Genomic DNA, 24,371 nt, shown 5'->3' on the forward strand with positions numbered 1-24,371 from the left:
GGTTATAAAAGTTTAAATAATTATTTGCGGTTTAGAATAAAAACACAATAAAATTTGACATGTACAACGATAATTATTAATTAACACTTTGATAATCTAAGTCGTTATATTTTTATATATTTTTTAAAGTAATACTGCAAAATATATTACGTGTTAAAATAAAATTTTCTATTAAGCTTTGTAAATGATTTAAAAAAATTAAGAAAGGAGTAAAATAGTTGAATATATTTTGTAAGGTTTAGAAAAATAAATGAGTTTTAATTGTTTGTGTCGTACAAATGTTTACAAATTTGTTAGTTAATATTTTACACCGTTTTTTGTGAAATAAATCAAAACAAGTTTTATTTAAAATAAAGTAAGTTTTTATGGACTTTTATTGGTTTTGTTGCAAAAGTATTTTGTTTCTGTACAACTTGGACTTGCTTATAAACCATTTAATTGGTATGGATTTGTTCACAAAATTGTAAAACACATTAAAGTTAACAAGTTGATGAAAAAGTAAAACTACTTAACTGTATTTCAAAAATATTTAAAGAAATAAATTGTTTCGAACTTCAAAATTACATTATGCGCGACACCTGCGAATAAATTATTTTTTAAACAGTTTGTGCCTTACTTGTAGTTTCAACCTTATTACTTTAAATTTTCCTATTTCGTTTTTGTTTTTAATTACACTAGATTATGTTTTAAGTAAAATTTATTAGGGAGATAATTTTATTTTTTGTTACGAGAGTATTTTGTTTTTACATAATTTCGATTAGCTTATAAAGCATGAAGTAAATGTAATTTAAGTAAATAAAGTTTTGAATACTTAATTAAAAAAATAAATAAATAACATCAAACAGACTTAGTAGTTAGTGTATTTATAAATACTTTACAAAGTCTCAAGCTTTAAAATCACTGCTACTTAACTGTAATTTTTTTCATCAATAAACATTGTTTTCCTAAAATAAGTTTCTGACAAAAGTTTTTTTAATTCATGTTTTATAAATTCACTATGAAAAATAAAAAATCACTCAAAGCGGCAAAAAAAGAACTTATAAGTTAAAAGCTACTAATTTTAATTGAATTACTAGTACAACTTAACTTTTTAAAAATAAAGAGATAGCTGACTAGATGATTTTTTAAACATGGTATTAAGAAAGAATTATTAAAGTAATCAAAAGTTTTCAAGTAGTTCTATCAACTTGTTTCTGCTAGCATAAAAAATTAATTCATAAGTTTCAAAACTACCAAACTCAAAAACTTAATGAACTTAAGTAAGGTTTTAATTAAAAAATCGAACAAAGAAAAATAAATAAGACTAAATAACGTTTAAGTAGGATTGTGAAAACAATTTGTTTATTTTTCTTTATTTTGAAAACTTAAATAAAAAATTCAAAAAAATCAGCTTTATATACTACAGTTATATGACAAATACAGTTAAGGTTAATAAAACTTATTATTTAAATTTTATTTACGTTGTCAAAGGTATAGAAAGTAGTAAAAATAAAAAAATAAAAATTGAAATGTTGGCTAAGATATTTATGATACTTTTAGGGAAACCCAATAAAATATAGATATAAAAATATGAAGGCAAATCTTATAAAATCAATTTCTCAAACAAAATCCTTATAACAAAATCGATAATAAAAATTTATGAATCTAAACAGTAAAGTGTGAAAAAATTTATATAAGAAATATATATAACAAAACAATATAACAAAGATATATAACAAAGACAATTTTACAAGTACTAAGCTCATAATTTCAAAAAGTTTGTATAAGTATCACTTAAAAAAATACTTAATTTGTCTGTTGTTAGAAACTTTGTTTTCAGTAACATAACATTTTTTAGTTCTTAGTATGCTTTTTAATACTTAGGGACAATTAATTTTAGTTAAAACTGATAAAATAGGTAGAATGTTTATGAAATATAAATTTTTGTTAATTGTAAAATAAAGTTTATAAGAAATGAAAAGCAAATAATAAGTTAAATATTCAAAAATGTATTATTATCAGTAAACACCTCAACAAAATGCTGTTAATAGAAAAAAAAGTTTTTTTTTTTTAATTATAAGTTTTCACTAAATTTTATAATAAGTTATTTTAATTAATCTAAATTACTCTAACATTTAAAATATTCTGTTAGCAAGAATTGTACTTCCATGTTCTGCAAATTGCTTTTCAGTGATCAGCAATTCATTGAAGTCATCATCTTGATCTGTTTATTTAAATAATTTTTATAGCAAAGTCTTGATCTGTTTATTTAAATAATTTCAAAATAAAATCTTTATATGTTTATTGATTTTGAATAAGTTTCTAATTACATTTTAAAGCATGGTTGTTATGCAACCAATTAATTTAAATTCTAAAACTAATAATGTGTTGTGTTCAGAAACTAAATAATTATAAAAGTCGATCATACTCTAAACTAGATAATATTTTAATTAAATACTTTTTAACCTACCTTTACTTTATATAATAACTTGTCTAAAAAGGAATATTTTGTTTAAAAACCTAGTCACAAATTGTTGATATATATCTAACAACGTAAAATGCATTAAATATTTTTTTTTCAAACTTTCATTATTTTAACATTTTTTTTAACCTGCTAACATTGAACCTCCGACCCAGGCAGCATTAGATCCGCATTCTGCACTTTCTACTTTTATATTTAAATATGATTTATTATTTATTTCCATCTGTAGTCTCTCCTTGATATTTCTCGTGTTACATCCCACTCCTCCGCACAAAACAACTTTTATTTCTCCGCTCGGTGACACTAGAGTGTCGGGTGGAAGTCTGTTTAGAATTATATTTCAATAAAATCGTCATTATTAGGTATTTGATTCTGTTTTATAATAAGTTTTTAATTACAATAATAAAACTTAATTTTAATTAAAAAAGAATTGTTTGTTTAATTTACTAATGATCTCTTTGAGCGATTCTTAGTTTGAGCTGAACAAAATTTTGAGGAAATAATTGAGTCTGTACTTAATAATAAAAATAATTTTATTTACTAACAAATCAATGGACTCGAGTACTAATTGGTGGATACCAGGTTTATTTATTCCAACAATTTCAGGATTAAACATTGGTTCCACACATTTCCACAATTCCTCATCTACTTCCAGATCTCTTCCATCGGGAAGATGAATCTCAACTTTTGTTCTTTTTGATCTCAATTGATCTCCTTAAATTTTATTGTTAATGCTCGTTTGATTTGAAATATTTACATTGTGATATAGTTAATAAGTATAAAGTGTGTTATCAGTAAGGTAAATTCATTCAAATTTTTAAAATCGGTTGTCATCTTAATAAAATTTTTAATAAAAAAACATTGAAGTATTAATATTTTTGATGTTGCTGTTAGTTTTTTTTTGTTAGAAGCTGTTTTGATTTTAAATAGTTTCTTATTTGAACTCTTAAATTTGTACTATTATTAAGACTTAACTAAACCAAGTCTATTTAAAGGAAAATTTCTTCGTTTGATATCTAAAAAAACATTCAATGTACTATAAATTTAGTTTGATAAAAAGTCATTTATTGTTACATTATATCTTAGGCATGATATAACAAAATCCGAAAGATTTTAAACAAACTCCATTCTGTTATTGAAATGATAATTATTAGTATTTACAGACAAAAACACACTAATATTTGTGTTAAGTTATTAAAATGAAACCAATTCTTTGCACAAGTTGAAAATTTAATAATTTTTTTTACTGAAAGCAACACGATGAGTTTGTTAAAAATAAAATAATTGCAAGGAACATTTTATAAATTATGACTAAAAAAATTATCAATTTTTTTCAATCAGAGTGTAAAATTAACTTTACCGTCAAGATTGACAAAGGAGTGGAGATGTTTAATTGAGTTTACAGCTTCTAATTCGCCAACACTTTTCAATGAAATGCCCTTTTCTTCTTGTATTAATCTCGATAGTTGCTCGTCTATATGCTTACCACCAAATTCCAACTGTTAAAATAATAAAGTTTCAGATTTAGATTTAATATAAAAAAATATATTCAATTTTATTTTCATCAAACTTTAACTGTTATATTATGGCTGTTGTAAAAAAAATTATAACTTATAATTTTTTTGTTATTTAGTTTCTAAACATACTTAGCTGTTTTTATACTTGAAACATTAACTTTTGTACAATAAAAACTGAACTACTGAAAATCTGACTGCTTAAACTAAACTACTTTGAATAAAAATTAAAAACGAATCATTACAAATTACAAATTTATAGTATAAAAGGTGAAGCAAAATGCTGTAATTAACTAAATATAATTACTATTGATCTGTAAAAAATAATATCAGTTAAAAAGCTTATAAACATTGGTTTTTTTTTATGTAAATTATTGTTTTACAAAAAAACCAGTCTACGAACTAATAAAAGTTGTTAATATTTAAACAAACTAACAAATTTACAGTAAGGATTTAGTTGATGTTCTTCATATATTGAGAAAGTGTTATATAAAATATATTTAATACAAACTAACAAATTTGCACGCATGATTCAGTTGATACCCTTCATATATGGGTGCAACTTGCGTGCCATAATGACCACAATTCACAACAATTCCGCTATCCGCTTGTTGGGAGTAGAGAGCTAATTGCGCCTGACTTCTCAGCAAAATACCAGAAAATCTCATCGATTCTATCAACATCTGAAATATATGAAATTCGTGTAAAACACCTAACTGTTTGTAAACATTATCAAATGACTTGAATTAAAAACTACTTTGAATTAAAGTCTAAAAATCTAAGTTAATGTCATAAAAGCAAATAATTAATATTTTTATATTATTATTGTACCTAAAATCATGTAAAAAAATCTTATAAACAGTTTATATATTCAAAAAACATAGCTTTAAAATTAAAATTATATAGCTTTTTAATATATGAATAATTTAATAGTTACCACTGTATAAAAAATATATTTAGTTATTACCTTAAGAATACCTCAAGAAAATGATTAATAAAAAACATGAGAAATTTTTTTATTTTTAATAAATTCTTCCTTGTTAAATGTTTTATAGCTGATATTCAAGATAAACTAAACATTCTTTAGAAAAAGAATTAGCTTAAAAAACTCCCTTTATATTCTGATTACACTCAAAAATACATTTTAACTTTAATTAAATAATAAGCGTAACACAATATATTTTACTATTGTCTAATTGTACTGTTTGTTTTAAGTCTTAAAAGTATAAAAACTTTATATGCTTTTTAAAATCTAATACTATAAAACATAATGTATAATTTGTAATTAAACTTTTCTCAAGCTTAACTGTTTATCTATTAAAGTACAAACTAAAAACAGTTACAGTTTTTAACTTTTTTGTTTTAAAAATCAAATTGTTTTAGGTCAGTAGTTGCTCGTTTACGCTAAAAATATAAACATGAAAATTTAGTTTTTATCTTTAAAACAGCTAAGTTTAAAACGTTAAAAGTTAAATTTTAAATGATATGAAGGTGGCTATGGTAACAATTATTTCAACACTAAAACAAATAATATTCATATGATACTTTAATCTAATCAACATTAAGATGAAAAATTCTTTGATGGTAAAGATTGATTTTTATTTAATTATTGGTTTTTACGTATATTTTAAGCCAATTAAACTTTATTTAAGTTTTATTTTTAGTCTATATGATTTTTACATTAAACAAATTTTCTATTTAAAATTTATTTTTGTAGTATTATACGTAACTTATAATACGTTTGTTATATTGCTTTAACATAGAACATTTTATATGCAAAACTTTATTTTAACCCCTGATTTAAATATGTTCCTGTTTAACGCTTTTCCTATAAATAGTAACTTAAATGTTAAATCGAAGTACATTAGTGTATGACCTTTACAAAAAAACTTAACACTACAAATTCAATTAAAATATTGAGTAGTTTAGATTAAATTTCGTTTACATTTTGTGGTTAAAAAAAATTAATAATACAATAAGTTTACTTTATTTTTGGTTTTGTTTTTTAGTATAAACAAAACAGATTCACAAAATAATTTTACAATTTCTAACTGTTATAAGTTTTTTGAATAATTTGATTTAAATTTAATTGTTAGGTTTGGTATTTGTATTTAATTACTTGTAGTATTGAAAACTATAAAATATGTTTTTTGTTTTTGTTGCCTTATATCAAAAAACACTTCAAAAGCATTGTTCAGGTATCATATGTGGTGAAAAAAAAGTTTATTTATATTTTTTTTGTTTCCTTTTGTTTACTTTTGTGGTATAATTTAAAATATTATACCGTTCTTGGTACGAATTGGTAGAGTGTATAAAAAGAATTTTAAATTATTTCCTAATTCAGTTTATAAACAAAACTGACTCTTTCTATTGCCCTAGAATTACCATTTTCTTTCTAGATCAAAGCATTATAGCATGATTATTAGTTGTAAAAGTATTTATCTGTTATTTAGAATTATTTTGTTTATTTAAATCAATAACAGTTTATAAATTCTATACAAATTTTTAACCTCAATTTTTCTTTCGGTTTCCTTTCTACCAACACCAACGTTTTCACTCATCACAATATTATGGTTCGTTACGTCACAATCCAAATCGTCAGTGACGTAACTCAGCAGTGACGTCATATCTCGCCAATTGTTTACTACTCCATCTGAACAGACAAAGTTTTTATTTTATATATTTGTTTTTTTTTTAGTTTTAATTTTCAAATGAACTATTTTGTATACAAATAATTTAAAATGATTTAATGTACTAATTACTTTAAGTGTAGATGAAATATTATTATACTTTTTTTGAAGTAAAGGAAAACATTTAATGTATATATTATCATCTGAGTCTAATCAAAATTGCTTATTTAAAAAAATATTATGTCATCCTGTGCTTAATATATACAAAAAATCTACAATCATTTTGTTAGAACCTTGGCTTTTAATAAAACCTTAATTTACTTTGTTATAATTACTGAACTTAGATATTAGCTGTTATTTTAATAACTAGTTTTGAAAACTTTTCTAATTCTGGCATCTTAATTTTTTATTTTTATACTCATAATTTATTTACTTAATATCTTTTAAACATACATAAAATTGAAAAGCAAAAAAAAACTGAAAAGTTTTTGCATGAAAGATATAATATTTTTTTAATTAAATAAGCAAAAGTTGTACAGCTTATAAACAGTTAAGTTGAGTTTAAAAGTAAACTTATGTTTCACTTTATTACTTCCAAATGTTACATAAAAAATTATGTAACTTTATTTATTTGTAAGAATCTATAAAATTATTTATACAAATATAATAAAAATATAGGGTTTAAAGGTTCACTACTAAAAATTTAAAAGTATCAATACTGTAGTTGGCGTTAAAAAAAATTTAAAAATTACAGGTTAAAAAGTTCAAATTTTTTAACACAATAGAGCTACAGAGAAAACATTGTTATCAGAAATATTGTTAAGTAAATTTACTTTTTCTTATCAACAATAATGTTGAAAACTGATTGTGAAATTTATAACAATAAAAGACCAATATTTACATAAAGACAGTTTGGTTAACGCTAAATTAACTCTATAATGAATATATTTGGTAAAAAAAGTTGACAATAACTTGTTATACTAGTTTGTGAGAAAAAGTAAAAATGTTGTTTGATTTATTTTTATTTTGTTGTATAAAACTAATTAGATGTCATTAAATTACAGGAAGATAATATTTACATTGTCATACAATAAAAACAAAAATCAGATAAACTTTAAAATAACTTTACTTAGAAACTTGTTTTGCAAATATTATTCTAACTTTTTAGATAAACTATATGTTGTTACAAGTGCTTCTAAGGTAAATAAACTTTTTATGTCACTGCTTTTTTTTTGTTTGTAAAAAAATACTTTAAGAAAATAAGTAAACTGATTACATATATTGCAACTTTAACAATCTTATTAAAGTAATAAACTTTACTTACGTTTTCGTGTTTCAGGTTTTAATTATCTTTTCCTAAATAGTTTTGTAATTAAGTTTGAGAGCAAAAGTTATATTAATATTTTGTTTTAATTATTAGAAGAGCTGTATCTTATTATATAAATATTTTTTTCATTTAATTTAAGTTTAAGTTAATATTATTTGTTCCAACAGTTTGAAACTTTAATTTGATAATCCTACATAAATGCACACAAATTTATAAATTATTATAGTAACCTTAAAGTAAAAAAATCACATTCAGTCAATACATAGAGACACATACATATGCAAGCTACTTAAAAAAGTATTTGAATTCTATTTAATTAAGAATCGAAACATAAACACTATATAGTATTCAAATAAAATTTGTCATTGATACAAACTTGTGAAAACTTCCTTCAAATTCAAGCACTGCCTTCTCCTCATCGCCTCTTCTCCAAATAAAAAATCCCCTCCAACGAAACCTTCTTCCCGCCATGCCTCAGTGACGTCATCACGCCATCGACCAATCACCGACCTGTTGAGAGTTTTATTCTGATATTTGTATCTTTCAGAAATGAAAAAAGTTTAAAAACTTGAAAAATCTGTACTCAACAAATATAATCTGACATTAGTAAAAATATTAGTTTTAAGGGTTAGCCGAAATACATGTATGTTTCATTTATTGCTCAACAAAACACTTTTGAAAGGGATGTGTTTCTAGTTTTGTATAAAACTTCCACTACTAAAAAGCTATTCAAAATATATAAGTTAGATATAAAAACTTTGAAAATCGACCTGTGTTTGTGTTGGGGTTGGAAGTTAGGGGAAAACCCCGTTCTGATTTCGTAACTTCCCGCGTCGACGATCAGTGACGTCATTTCGGTTGTTACGTCACTGCATGTACTGCTTGTTATGTCATCAAAAGTGATGTCATCTTCCAGAAGTTCTCGCCGTAACTTGTCCCTCCATTCTGTTGTGTGACATCATAATAAAGTTTCGAATTTAATGGTTCGTACGGTTATTTTGAGAATAGGAGTTTAATATTGTTTTTTAATTTTTAAATTATTATTTATTTTGTTTGAAAAGTTTAGTTTAGGTCAGCAAAAAAGAGTATTTTGCCCTTTGTGGAAGAAATGTTGTTACCAGTGGTCATGTAAAAGTAAATACAGTAACCTCTCGCTTATTTACGCACATTGTGTCCACAGGAAAAATGCGTGAAGATATGAGAGGTACCAAATATACTCACTATAATGGTTGTTTTTTGATATTGTTTCTAGTTAAAAGCAGACTGGGGACTTTTAACAATTTGTTTACTTTATTTGTAAATATGAAAACAAAAGATAGAGCTATAGATATATTAAAATAATAATTAAACTCATATAAAATAATAATACTTGTAAAATTTTTACTAGTTATTATAATAAGTAGATTTTATATTTATCTTTATTTATATGTGACTTATTTAATACTTAAGATTTCTATAATCTATTCTGCTTAGCAAGTTCAATTTATAATTAAGCATTTGTTTACAATTAAGAAATGGTGTGGTGTCCATATTAAAATTTGTTTCTATAGCCTTTTACAAAAAATATGCATTTGGTGCTGTAATGGAATTTTTCTTTTGAACAAAAGTATACAAAATACAAGAAGATTTTTAATAAAATATAAAAATTGTTTATGTTACTGCAACTTTTTTAAATTGACCTTTGCCCACATAAGGATAAACTTGTCTTGCATTAAATTAAAGATATATTAATGGATTTTTTGAGTAGGAATGACATTTTATGCCATAAGATTTTGAGGAATTTAAATTAAAAATATATAATAAACCTAATTGGTGCAATATTAAGGAAAATTAAAGTTTAGTTTTTTAGAATTCTAAAATGCGTAACAAAACAAGAGTGCGTAACGTCATAAGTGCGTAAAGATGCGAGAGGTTACTGTAGGTAAACAACTAGGAATATAGGTGATATCCTACCAGGGGGTCTTTTTTATTTGTTTTATTTAATTTCTGCTAACGGATGATCTTGTAATCAAGTTTGAAAATTCCGATTTAATTATTTGTTACCCTTATGTAACTATATTTGAAAAGTATAACCTTAAAATATTAAAACTAAGACCTTAATTAGCACAAACTTGTCTAAGTTTTAGTAGTTTCATTCTACTTTTTATTTCAGCTATTTATTTTTTTATCGAACAAGATTTTTTACAGAAAAAAACTTTTGGTGTCATAATAAAATTTTTCACAAACTCTTTTTTCTGCAATTTAAACTTACGATCATGCTTTAGTTTAAATAGTTTTAAAGTAAGTTTTTCTGACTGTAATACTGTAAAACATTAGTTAAAAATCGTAAGTTGGATTTTTCACATGTTAATTAGAGTTATTTACAGAAGTTTACTTTAAACGCTTCAACAAAATTTATAAATGTTAAATATAAATGCGTGGTTTTTTCATCAAAAATGTTGCAAAAAATGAGCTTTATAGTGAGTAGTTTGTTTTAGTAACATTAATTTAAAATGTATATAATTACATATTTCGGTAACCTACCAACTAGAAAAACACATTAGTGTTTATCAATAGATTTAAAAAGAATTGATAAACATCTATACTATAAATATTATATTTATTAGAACTTATTATAAGCATTTCAAAGATAAAACATATTTGTTAAGCTTACTTAACTTGAAATTTGGTTTTTACGCTGCGCCAAAGAAATTCAATTTTTTATTTCCAACATACATTCATGTCAACTTTTTTTATTTTGGTATAAAAACTTTATAAATAGTGTTATATTACATGAACACTTCAACAAAACATGATGAAACTTTACAGACTATCATGAGAAAGTTTCATCAATTAAAATGTGCTGTAAACGTGATCAACTTATCTTGTACAAACAAGTTTGTCTAGTGCATTATTAGTTTATAATAAGTTATTGTGGTCGATTTAAAAAATGCATATCTCATCTTATCAAACACTTATTAAATTAAAATTTGATTTAATATAACATATATAAAACTTTGCTTTAATTAGTACTTAAGTAGTAGTAAATAAAACCTTAATTATATGCAGTAGCTATGCTTTTAGATTACTTAAAAAAACACATTATATACTTTTACATAAAAGTTTAAATCGATTTTACACAAAAGAATGATTTAACATGATTTTATGAAGAAATATAAAACACTTAAACAAGTTTTTTGACATCGTGTAGAAATTACTGTAACCTTCAAAAATATCTACGTAAACTGTAAATTATAACTTTTGTCTAGCCAGGGTATATTTCATAAAAATTTAAAGTGTCTTTTAAACGTTTCTTTGAAATGTTTCCCGATGAAATGTGTTATTTTATTTGACCGCAGAATAACTAAAAATGAACATTCCACAATTGGTGGTCATTAATGTTATCAATTATGAAATGGGGAGAATTTATCTAGAGCTTTTCATAACCACTCAAGCGTAAAATGTTGCAATTGCATAATATTATGTGATGAATTATCAGAACCCTAATAACCTATGTAAGTTAAATTTATCTTACAAAATAAGTGAACTGTGCTATACTTGCATTAAATATAAACTCAGTTTTATACCGAATAACAAAATTAAATATCATGAAAACTTATAATATTTTACTGTCAATATGAAAAATTACCTTTATATAAGGCTTGTGAAAATTATGGTATTATTAATTTGTGTGAAAAATAACTAATTCAATTGTATTAGAACTTGCTAACATTAAATAAATGTTTTATTAGTCATAAACCTTTAAAAGCTTTTACAGTTTCTGATAAATAAATATTTTAAATTATAAATTTTCCTACATGCAGGTTATGACTTATTCTTAATAAATTATTAAGCTCAATCGATTAATCTTTTTTAAAGTTTAAACAAAACCTTCAAATTATATTAACTTTTTAAATAAGCATTTTCTAAAAACATACGTGTGGTTAAGATAAAATATAACATTGTCAAGCTTGTATTATGTGATATAAAAATAAAACTTATAATTTTTCTTTTATTATCAATGTCAAAATATAATTGCGTTAAAATTAAGCGAACAAGCATTGAAAATTAATTGCATTTGAATGGAAAATATTATCAAGATGTATTAACTGTGTTAAATAACCTTAAACAAAAAATAACTAGAAATAAATGTTAAATATCAAAAGATTGTATGGTAAATCATAATTTTCTAAAAAGAACACTTGTATTTTTTTTGTTATACTTTTTAATTTCAACAACATTTTTAAGTAATTTTAACAAACTTAAAATTCATGAGAATTTGAACAGATTAAAGTAAACTTGCTTTCACAACAAATATAATCATCAACCGGCTTCGTTTCGTATAATCGATATATTACGTCACAATCACCTTATAATGAGATTATTGCAAATTACTTGAATACTTAACAATATAAACATTTGGCAAGAAGCATATTTCAAAACATTCAACATAAAATTTTCGAAAATGAATAGAATTAAACTTTTCACTTTAAACTATAAGTGCATAATTTAATTTGAAAATTATAATTAAAACGATAATTTTTCAAACTATTTTTTTCTGTAAAAAATATAATTTAAATCATAATTATCATAAAAAAAATCTTCATTAGATAATACCAGTTGAATAAATAAAAACAGGATTCAATGTTATTTGAGAGTAGGTATTCAGAAAAATAAATTTTGAAACAAAATTAGTTTTTGATAAATGTGAATTAAAAAAAACATTTTATTTTGATTTAAATGTTAAATCTTTTTGAGTAGTTAAACAAAATTAAAATTATTGATTTTTATTATATAATAAAAATTGAGTGTGTGAAATAGAAAGCCCGTACAAATTATAAGCGTGGTATATTGTCCCCGTACAAATTAAAAGCGTGGTGTATTGTTTACATGCTCGTGCTATTATCAACCTGTGGATGAGATCTTAGTCGATGGGGTCGCTACATCTTCCACTTTATCTTCAATTACGTCATCAACAGCTCTGTTCTCCTGTATTGAGTCATCTAACTCTGCCGCCACTTTCTCATTTTCCTTGTCAGCATCTTTCAGCATGTCGATACTAGGTAACTTTTTCATTTCTTTGCTCAAGTCCTCACTTTTTGAATCAGTGTTAATATTAGATTCACTCAGTACTTCTTGAGAACCAGAAAGTTCAACAAAATCTTCGTTATGGAATGATTTTTCTGATGTTGAAGTTGAAACAACTTTCTCGTCATTTTGGACAACTACGTCATCAACTGTTTCTTCAACTACGTCATCAACTACTACATTTATGACGTCATCAACTGCTTCATCAACTACAATCCAGTCATCACTCGGCTCTTTAGTTTCAGCTGATCCATTTTCAACTGAACATTCATCAGAAGTTTTATCATTTTCTGAACATTCTTTGATGTCTTCAACCTCTTCTACATTCAGTTTAGCAACTTCTTCATTTTTGACTTCAGGTATTTCATCGGGAGTGTTAAGATCAATGGAAGCTTCATCTGTGGAGTCTAACGTCAAGGTGTCAGCAGTATCATTGTTATCAACTGCCGCCTCTTTATTAACGCTTTCTGTTCTTATCATACCAGCATCTGTGGTTTGTTCGTTTGCTTCCAAGGAGCTAGTAATGCTCGTAGCAGCCTCCGAAGCGTCAACGGAAGGCTCATGTGATTCATTAAGATTTACTTGAGGATCCTGAGTGGCAACTTGATCTGAAGCAAGCGATTCCTTCAGATCTACAGAAGGAGCTTGATCTGTTTCATTTAAAAGTTCTTGCTGAGATTCAACTTGATCCACTTCAATCGGGTCAACAGGTGGTTCCTGATTACCAGAAGGTTCTACAACTTGTACGAATTGTTGAGGGGGTCCCTGGTTGTTCTGCTGATCTTCTTCCAATCTCTTCATCATCGCCAATCTAACAGGACATTTTTCCCCCGTCTCCACGGAGTATCCTCCTTTGCACATCGCAGCAGCGTACTCAGGAGACGGATCCAACGAGACTTCAACTTGTTTAGGTTCCATGTTTGAAAGAGGATCTTCTACGGATAGTTCGTCTTGAGGCAGGGTCGCTGACACGCGGTCCAGGGAGGCGAAAATGGCTTTGTTCAGATCCTCACTTTGTTGTTGTTGAGGGGATTTTATTTCCGAGGTGGACGGTTCATCTTGAGGAGGAAGAGCACTGAAGCGTGAAGATTTTCTCCTCACAGGAGACTGTAACGTCTGAGATCTGTCAAGTTCCTCAAACACGAGATCCGAGAGGGACTTCCCCTGTTCTATAACCGAGGGAGTGAAATTGGACTCGTGATCCGATACCTGGGTGTCAATGTGGAGCTTCCTGTTTTGTTTCCTCGCCACCAGGTGTCCCTCCTTTGCAGGTTGTTTTATCACCACTTGGTGGCCATCGTAAGCTTTATTGATGATTCCGCTCGTCGAGTCTGAAATGTTGCATATACTTTTTAATATTTTTAATGTATATAAATTCATACTTCTATTAATAGTATTGATATTACATTATTAGTTAGTTACCTTTAAGAAAATCTTAGCAACAGATAAATATATATATATATATAGATTTGTTTTTTGCTTTCATAAAATAGTTATATGCATTTTAAAACTCTAAAACTATAAACTGCCAAATTTATTACAAGTACAGTTTTTAAGTAGAGCATTTAAAAGTATTATATACTAGTGATGCATGTATTTATATTGAGAGAATTATTTTTTAGACAATTAAAGACGAAGAATAGTCTAACTTATTATAAAGTATTTTAAATTTTTAATAGACTTCTTAACAAGCATTTAACTTTCAATCAACTAATAAAAGTAAACACAAGAACCTACTTTGTTTTGTCTAAAAAAATAAAGTATTATATATATCAACTATATCATGTAAAAAACAACTTTATTACAACAACTTAGGTGATAGTTTGAAAAAAAAACTTTTAATTAAAACGGTAAAAGTAATTGAAGAACAATCTAAACTCAACGAATACGAAAAGGATTATTTGCACTCGAATCAACTTAATTACGCGTCAAATCTACAAACTCTCACGCGAAAGTTGATTGGCGCGCAACAAGGCTTTATGACGTAATACAAGCCGACATTGTGGGAATTTTGTGACGTCATTTATTGGATTACGAAATTACTTTAAGCAGGTGTTGGGTTTAGAAACTTCATAGAAATTTGTTTAAAGGTCACATTCTTTGAGGGATTAGAATTAACAGCATTGATTTTTCGTTCTAAGTTTTCAATTGAAAACAATCGTCTAGAAAATTTTTTACAATAAAGTAGCAAAAACTAAAAGCTAATATTTATTTTAATATACAACGTACAATAAAACAACAATGAAACTTATGAGTTTACCTTATAGACTGTTTAAAGTAATAAAACAAACATCATAAAGTTTGCTTTGAAATAAGTCAACTAGCTGCTTATAAATAGACTGTTTAAGGAAGTATACATTATAACAAATGAAGTTAAATATGGTAAAAGTAGAACAATAATATAGTGTAAGAATTAAAATAGTTTTGACCATTTATTTTACAAAAATATTTTGATTAATTTTTAAACAATATAATGTAAGTTAATACGAATACAGTGTCTATTTGTATTTTTAACAAGTATTAACTTTAATTGTTTGAGAAAATCAAATCAATTATGTTGAAATATTATACTTTGTTGAAGTACTTGTTTGAATTTTATTAAATGATTTATCTTGTAAAATAAAAACTACAAGTAAATAACGTGACCTTTGTTTGTGGTCATAAACTTCAACATCAATTGTTTATTTTATAGTTATATAATTCTTTTTTCTTTTATTTTACTATTTAAAACTTGTACACACACATTGAGTTTTTTGTAATAAAATATAACCAAAAAACCTATAACATAAACAAAAAATGCTAAGACACTAATTTTAAATTTTCCTTGTTAAGTATTAACATATATTGTAAATAAAATATTACATTAAATATGTATTAAAATATATTTTTATATAAACAGTTTGATAATTGTTTTCTAACTCTAAACATAAATCATGTTTAAATACACATTTCAGGTATGTTTTCAGTTATTATAATTTAAACTCAAATCAGTCTACAAAAATTTCGCAAACTAAAAACTAACGTATAAAAAGTTTTTTTATACGTATTTTTATAAGTGTTTTTTATAACGTATAAAATACAAAGAAAAAATTTTTTTTAATAAAAACTTATTTGTTTGTTAAAATAAAAAAGACTTTATTTACTTTGGTTTTTTTAGTTGTATATTGTAAACATGCATACATATTTTTATAGTTAACATATTCGGTTTTACTTAACTTAAAATAAGTTAAACAAATCTAGTAGTTCAAAGCTAACAACTCCAATTGAAAACAATCGTTTATAAACTTTAAATTAACTTAAGAAATAAATGTTCCAATTAGACTTACCAATATTAGGAAGATGTATAGAAGCTACGTTCTGCCTTCTATCAAATTCTAAATTAGCTGAAAAATATAGTTTTATTAAGTTATGAACATATCTATATTCAAAGTTTCAACATAGTAACAATAACTTTTAAATATAAAATTGAGAAGTGTATGTGTTTATGTAACCGGACGTATTTAAAATATTTAAAATTTAAGCAATAAGATTAAATTAGGATTAAATGATTATCATGCACCATTTGAAATGTAACCTTGGAAACTTCAATAAGAAAGATTATGTCACCAAAACCATACTAAAAAGACAGAAACTATAGATGACTTCATTTTATTTTACTTAAATAATCTTAGTTATAGTGAAACAAGTTTGAAGGAAATAGTAAGTCAGCTTAAATTACTTAGAAGTTCACAAAAAAGATTAAAAATAGATAGTAATGACTTTTATTGTAAAGCCTACGTAATTTTTCATAATTTCAAAGCATAGCTTGGCAACTATTAAAGTGAGTAACAAAAATTACAGTGTTGTATAGAAAACTTTTTTATAATTTTCTGAAACGTTATTTTTATCATATATATAACAACGTAATAAAGTTAATTAAATTTAAGTACAAAAATAGTTAGCAAAAGTATAAAAATATTATAGTGGTAGTAACTAAACGAAAAACAGAAATTTAACGTGATAATTTTAGATAAGTTTTTATTATATTGATAATGCGGTTAAGAAAACATTAAATTAGAATATTTAATTATTAAAAACCTAAAACTAAATTCTTCAAGAACATTTTAGGACAGAATCCTAACTATAAAGTAAAATATTAGAAAGTTTGTTTAAACCAACATTTTAAAAATTATTAGCATTTAATTAAAGAAAATAATTACTAAACCTTATTACAATACGATTAAAAACTATAAAGCTTTTAAAGCAATGTACTAAAAATAAATTACACAAGTTTGACAACTACAATAAAAGTTTTTGTCAGCAAAACAGAAACCTTATGATGTATATGTGGTGAGTATCACGAGAATACTTATTTATAGTACACAAAAAGCTTTAAGTACAATTATAAAGAACAGAAATGTTTAGATGTAGTAGGTTAAACAAAGTGGAAGCATGAAACTAGCAAGCAATACTTTCAGAGTCAAAATGATAACTTACTATATTTGTGTAAAAAAAACAGTTTTTTGTACAACATAAAACAAATCTATGTAAGCTTGTTTTTATACACATCGTTACATTGTTTGTGCTAAAAGCATTAGTTACTTAAAAAAAAAATTATAAAATCAAACTGAAAACAGATTAAAGCATCAAAGCGGAAATGTAAGTGCAATATAAATGCTTTAAAAACTCTTAAAACTAGATAAAAGTATACTATTTAAAAAACTTTTTTTAAAGTTTGAAACTGTGAGAAAATACTAAACAATCTCTAAGATAAGAAATATTTTTTTACAACCTTTATAAAGTTTTATGTATTTTTGGCACCAAGTTCAAAGTTTTGAAAACATTTAAACTTCAAAATATACAAAACTTTGTACTGTAGCTACAAAAAGCGGCTGTAAAAGTTTGTAATTAGCAGAAGAACAACAGCTTTATTCAGAAAAAACAGAAACTTTTTATTTCGCTGTAAACACCACAAGAAAGTGTATTTATAGTAAAAAGGGAAACAGAACAATTTCAGAAGAACTTTGTAGCAACAACAAGCTTACTCGTGCGCAAAATTAAACAAATTAAAAAAAAACTTTTAAAACCAGTACTTCTGATGAACAGTCACACTTGTATGAATAAACATTTTCTAAATTTGAGGAAAATAAAACTGACAAAATACTGAGTAAAAATGAATTTAATTAAAACAAGTAGTAGCATTTTTATTTTTATTTGTTGCCATACTGCTTCAGGCTTCAAATATTTGTTGATATTTGAACCGTGTTAAACTATTTGTGACGTCACACTAAGCGTGCTCGTACCAAGAATTAATTCGTGAAAAAGTTTTTTAAAGAGATTAATTTGTGAAAAAAAAAATATAAAGATGATAAACTTTAAATGATGCATTTTACAAATAAATTTATTTATGAACAAATTAGTTTTGCTTTTTTTAAATTTAATTAATATTTGAAAATATACATTTTATTTGGGTTCAAGACCTTTTAAATCTAAAGCTATTAAGTTTTAAAACATATTTAGGTTTTAGATTATAACCAAGATAAAAAAAACCTTTTACGTTTAAATTTACATGTGCAGCTTTTATAGATTAGTACGGTAAATAATTTTAAAAATATTAAAGTTGTAAGAAAAGTATGAAACTTTTAAGAATGGTTGTGTGAATACGAAGCTAATATTCAAAATAAAAACAGCTTAAAAATGGTCTTTTTCTTGTTATAAATAACTTAAGTTTTTTAACAAGCTATTAAGGTACAAATGAAAAATTTCTTAATTAATTTTCAACATTTAAATCAAATAGTTTACATATATTACTAGTGTGTTAAGTAGTTTAATAAATTTAAATTTTATATGGCTAATCAAATACTATTAGCAATAAATATCATTTATTAGTTACATGCAATTTTAAAGTTTGACTTTGATTTTTTAAAGAAAAATAGCAAAATTTAGTTCTTTTGTTATTGTATAGACTTCTTTTGATAAAAACAATAATCAACAACATTTTAATTTATATGTCTTCATTCTATGAAAATCTATGAATATTTTTAGAGATAAAACATAGTTACAAAATTAATAAAACTATAGTTAAAAACAAAACATAAATTTTAGTTTTCCACTTCATTGAAAACTGTATTAGTAAATAGTGTTCATTTGAAAAAACTTTCAAAAATTCAAGGTAATTTGACCGAATTCGAAACATTTAAACTAAATAAACTATGAACAAAGAAAAAAAAATTAAAACAAAAATAAAGCATACCTTTATCTGATTTCTTTATACAACAGCAACAGTTGTTTGAGACCCATTTCTTCATTTTATTGTTAGAAATTAAACAAATAATAGTTTTTGTAAAAATCTATGAGTTTCAAAATTTTAGAAAAAGTTCACAAAAGTTTGATTTGTTTAAACGCTTGAATAACACAATGCTTTCAAACAAATATTTGAAAAGTTTTAACGAGAATGTTTGCAAACTTTTTAGCTTTAGACAATACAAAATTGTTTGCTTATAAACGACAAATATTTGACTTTTAAACGGATGTTTAAAAATTTTGACACTAGTTTATGAAAATTCTAATTGATAAATTTAAAACACAATTTTCAGACTTTTCTTATACTGTTAGTAAAAGTACTTTTAGGTGAAACATAAAAATAAACAATTTAAACTCTTTTTAGAATAATAATATTACAAAACACACTCGTGACTTGATTATAAACTTTAAAATTGAAAGTTGTTAAAGTTTATTAAAAATATAGCAAAGTTTATAGCTATGTTATTAAACCACATAAACCTTACTTTTGATATGCTATTTATGTTTAAGCTTTTTTTTAATACAGTATGTATCTTTAAAGTAGATCTAAGATAGTTAAAACTTGATTTGTTAATAAAAAACAAATGAAAAAAAAATTAATCAAGTATACGCTGTATAGTATAAGTTTAGATCTAAAGGTAACGATTTATAAATAATTGAAAGATTTAACAAAAAAATTAAAAAAAGAAAGAAAACATAACTGTATTAAAACTTTTCAAAACGTATTTATATATATTCAAAGTTTTTAAACAGTTTTGTGTTTAAAACAATACAACTTACGCAATAAAAAGTTTTATTATACTTATGTGTGACAGTTTACGCTAAAAATTTTCATGAGAAGTAAAAACTTTGTTTTATTACATCATAATAACGAAATAAAACATTTCACATATTCATCTTTTCTATCTAATTAAAATAATAACAAAAAGCTTTTTTGTACAAAAAAATAAGCGTTTAATTAATATAACATTTATAATATTTCGTAACGTTTTTTGTTTTAATTAAGTTAAACTGAAATTAAATATCTTCGATTAAAATACTTCAAAAGCTATCTTTGTTTAATCTCTTTTCTACAAATAGTGAAAAGCATCATTGTGCGAAGCAAAGTTTGAATTTTATTTTTATATAATACATCGCTCGGCTTAAATTAAATACTAAAATAAATATTTGACATTAAACACTTTATACTAAGAAGTTCAGTTAACCGTAACGAAATGTTATACCTTCCTACGCAAAATTTGTTTTATAAGAAATATTTGTGTTTAATTTTTATTCCAAAATACCTTATTAATATAATTTTTTTTTTACAGGTTTAAATTAATCTAAACAATTTTTAGGTAAGTTATCAATTAACATAGTGATTTCTTTACTCCACTTTAAATTAAAACTAAATGTTTATTTACTTTATTTTTTTGTTTAAACTAATTTACTATAATTTACTAGCGCTTTAATACACTTAACTAGTAATACTACTTATCAAAATAATTTTGAGTTTTAGCTTTAAGAAAAATCTATAATCAAATATACCAAAAACATTAAAAAAAACTTTACTGACTTCTAAAGATATCTTGATGATTAAAATAAACAAACAAATTTAATTTAACATAAACAAACTTACATAAGTATGTTTTGTACTTTTTAATAAATTTTATGAAAAACAAGTTTTATGCCCCAGGCCTTCACAAAAATTTTCGTATAAAAGATTACAAATTGGGCTAATATAATGCAAATTAATAACATTTTGAAATTTAGCTTCAAAAGATACAACAAAAAAACTGTCTGTTATAACCCTGAAAAATTTATCAAAGAATTTATGAAAAAAATGTTATTAGTTTTTGTTTTTATAAAAGTAGTTAAGATTTTAAAACAACTTAAAAATAAGTTAACAAAAAACTTATGAAAATTTTCTTTAAAAACTACTATCTAATTTAAACTTATTACTAAATAACAAACTTATTACTTTCTATTTTTAGTAGTGAAAATTTTAGTTAACAATACAATCGAACTGTTTGTACAACTTAAACATGAAAATTAACACTAAAATCGTCTATCGAGTTTAAACTTTTGTGGAAAATTATTGTTTTGCAAACTCTTGATAGCCTAAGAAATAGATATGTTCATCAAATAATATCAAACACAATTCTAACGTCTTGCAAACTTACTTGAAACAAGGAAAATTCTTAAGTAGCTTTCTTACACTTAATAAATATTATCTGATGAATTATTTTAAGCTGGTATGATTTGGGCGTTTTACTTTTTACTCAGTTCTCTCATATTTCCATTCTCTCGTTTTGAGCTAATCTAATAATAAGTAGCTTTATTGCCTCATAAAATTTTTGTTGCTCAAACATGAAATTCATGTGAAAATTTACAATGCCTTTACTTTATAAACTTTCATCTAATAGTTTATACATATTTTGAACAATTTTTTTATGATCTCCTGTTAAAATTTAACTTAGCTTTAAAAAAATTTTAATTGATTTTTATATTTCTTAAATCAAGCTAATATAAACAAAAATAAAAACGTTTATATAAAATGTTTTAATATTTTCTTTAATTTAGCAGCTAGACAAGTTCTACAAATAGTGTTATAATTGTTATAAATAAATTAAGAGCTACTTAAAACTTAGGCCGTTTATGTCGCTAAAAGTTAGTTTTGAATAAGTTTAAAATAACTTTGTTTTAAAGTTTTGTTTGATAGTTATTAAAATAAGTGTTACAAATATTTTGTAACACATATATTCGTTACAGTTATAATTGTTTAGTTAAATTTTAACGTTAGTCAAATTTCAAACTAATGATAAACAAAATTTTCAGTTTTTTAAACAATGGCATCAATTTATTTCTAACAAAACAATAAAACTTTAAATAATTTTATAACTAATAAAGAATGTTTAGGCACAAAAATAATTTTACAGCTTGAAATTTACTCAAGTGATACTTTGAAATATTTTCATATAAATACAATTTATCAGTGTCGACTAACAAAAATTTTTATGAATTTTTTGAACTAATTAGTTTTACGCTTGAATTGATAAGTAAACATGGTAATTTGATAATTTCTTAAGTAATTGATGGATTAGCGTTTTCAGGAAAAAGTTTAAAACTTATTTCTAAATTTTATAAACAGATGAACACTTGTTATAATTCATTACTTAGTTTTTAAAGTTTATTAAACTGCTTCACTTTTGGCTTAAAGTTTAGCAAGTTTAATTTGTGTTTTAAAAACGGAAAACAAATATAATATTCAACAATTATGGTTTTTAAAATAAAATGTAACACATTTTATTCATGATTGACTTGTTTGTTTATATGTTTATAAAACGTAAACTTAACACTGATTTTTTATTAACTACATTATTTTATTTAGTGTACATTAAATCTTCGGAAAACAAAAATATAAAAAATATCGCATTTACTTTAAAAACAATTTATATAATTTTGTTTTTATAATATACTTGTTTACTGTTTTGTTACGCCTAACTTTGTTTTTGAATTTTAATGTTATGAATTTTAATTTTATTTATACATGTGCATTGAAGTTCTACTTCGAGTGTACAAGAATTAATATGTTAAAAAAACCTTTTAACTGTTATATTATCTTTACTTAGATTTTTTTCTTGATTTCTAACTATTTCTGTTTACATAGAATTATTGACAGTAACTGAATTTTTACATTTTTATGATTTTTTAAATTAAAAAATGTTTTACTCTTTTCTAAATCTACATAATTAATTTTAGAAACTGAACGTGAATTTCAAATACAAACAAAACTTACTTGTACGGCTGCAATCTCAAAATACAGTTTAAAAAATTCATTTATGTTAAATCTAGCATCAAGCTAAAGTTATAAAATAAACATCAAATGCTTTGTTCAGTTTAATAGGGTAAAATTTAGTTTAAGTTTTTTTTGAAACAAAGATCTTAAAAGAGATTTATACTTAAAAAATTATAAGTTTACATTTTGTTTTAGTTATATTTCTTATTTTCCTGCGCACTTTATTAATGACTCTAGATTATTATTACATAATTATCAGAATTATTTAATTAAAAAAAAAGTTACAGACTTAGTTATTATTATACATCTAATAAAATACAACAATTTAAAAAAAATGTAGCCTTTCTTGATAAGTAATGTTATAATAGCTGTCTATAAAAATTGTACAAAATGCTATTTTGTAACACTTTTATAATAAGGTAAATTTAAAAGTTTAAAACAAACAAGTACTTATCTCAAGATTAAAATAAACTTTTCCTTGACAATAAGTAGATTATTGAGTGTTAGTTAAATATTTGTTTAGATAAAGCTTGTTATAAAAAAAAATCAAAAAATTTAGTGATAATCTAAAAATACAAGAAAAACTAAATTAATAATTACTTTAGAGTAAAAACAAACAAATTCTATCAAGCTTAGACACTTAAAACAAACTCTATAAACAAAATTAATTTATTGAAATTCTACATAGGATTAAAAATTAGTATTTTCACCAAACAATCTTTAAAGTATGTATTTGAAACCAATATAACCCAGTATATCAGTTATGAAAAGTTTTTCTCATAATTTAAACTCTCGTTTCTCAAGTGTTCGTATAATCTCAGCTATTAATAACTTTATATTGGGTAATTGACTCCATATATTTAGTCAGATGTTTATTTTTAGAACTTACAATTCTATGTCATGAATAATACTAGTTTTGTAAAAGTGTAATTGTCGTTATATCACAACTGCTTTTTATGTATGTTTTATTGTAATGTACTATTTATTAGACCAAAGATATAAGTGAAAACTAAAAGTTTGTTTTAATTTAAGTTCTAAATAAATCAAAAAAAACTTGGTTTATACAAAAATTAAAGTTTATTAAAACCAAAAACAAGTTATTAAAATAAATAACATATTTATTAGAACTTTTAATGAATTTTAGTAAGCTGTTGGAGCAAACTGAATAACTATTGAAAGCAACATATATTCATAAAATAAAACATTAGTTAACTTTCTAAAAATGCCGGTAAAAACTTGTTTTAGATATGACTAAAAGAAAATTACTGGTTTATTACAAGAAAGTATAAGTTATAGTTTTTCCATTCAAATT

General features: G+C 23.9%; 1 protein-coding gene across 1 annotated transcript; it reads right to left on the reverse strand.

The window, feature by feature from the left end:
- Window positions 1-1,796: 1,796 nt before the first annotated feature.
- LOC145831436 (uncharacterized) lies at window positions 1,797-19,324 on the reverse strand. The gene is made up of 11 exons (XM_082938694.1): window positions 19,232-19,324; window positions 16,326-16,382; window positions 12,822-14,330; window positions 8,703-8,877; window positions 8,309-8,442; window positions 6,486-6,628; window positions 4,491-4,658; window positions 3,822-3,960; window positions 3,007-3,175; window positions 2,591-2,784; window positions 1,797-2,203 (listed from the first exon to the last, which is right to left on the reverse strand). Exons 1-11 carry the CDS (start codon window positions 19,284-19,286, stop codon window positions 2,115-2,117), a joined length of 2,832 nt encoding a protein of 943 aa, XP_082794820.1. The 5' UTR covers window positions 19,287-19,324; the 3' UTR covers window positions 1,797-2,114.
- Window positions 19,325-24,371: the final 5,047 nt, after the last annotated feature.

This window comes from Thalia democratica, chromosome 3 (assembly GCF_965202585.1).
Source record: "Thalia democratica chromosome 3, ktThaDemo2.hap1.1, whole genome shotgun sequence".
Lineage (NCBI taxonomy): Eukaryota > Metazoa > Chordata > Thaliacea > Salpida > Salpidae > Thalia > Thalia democratica.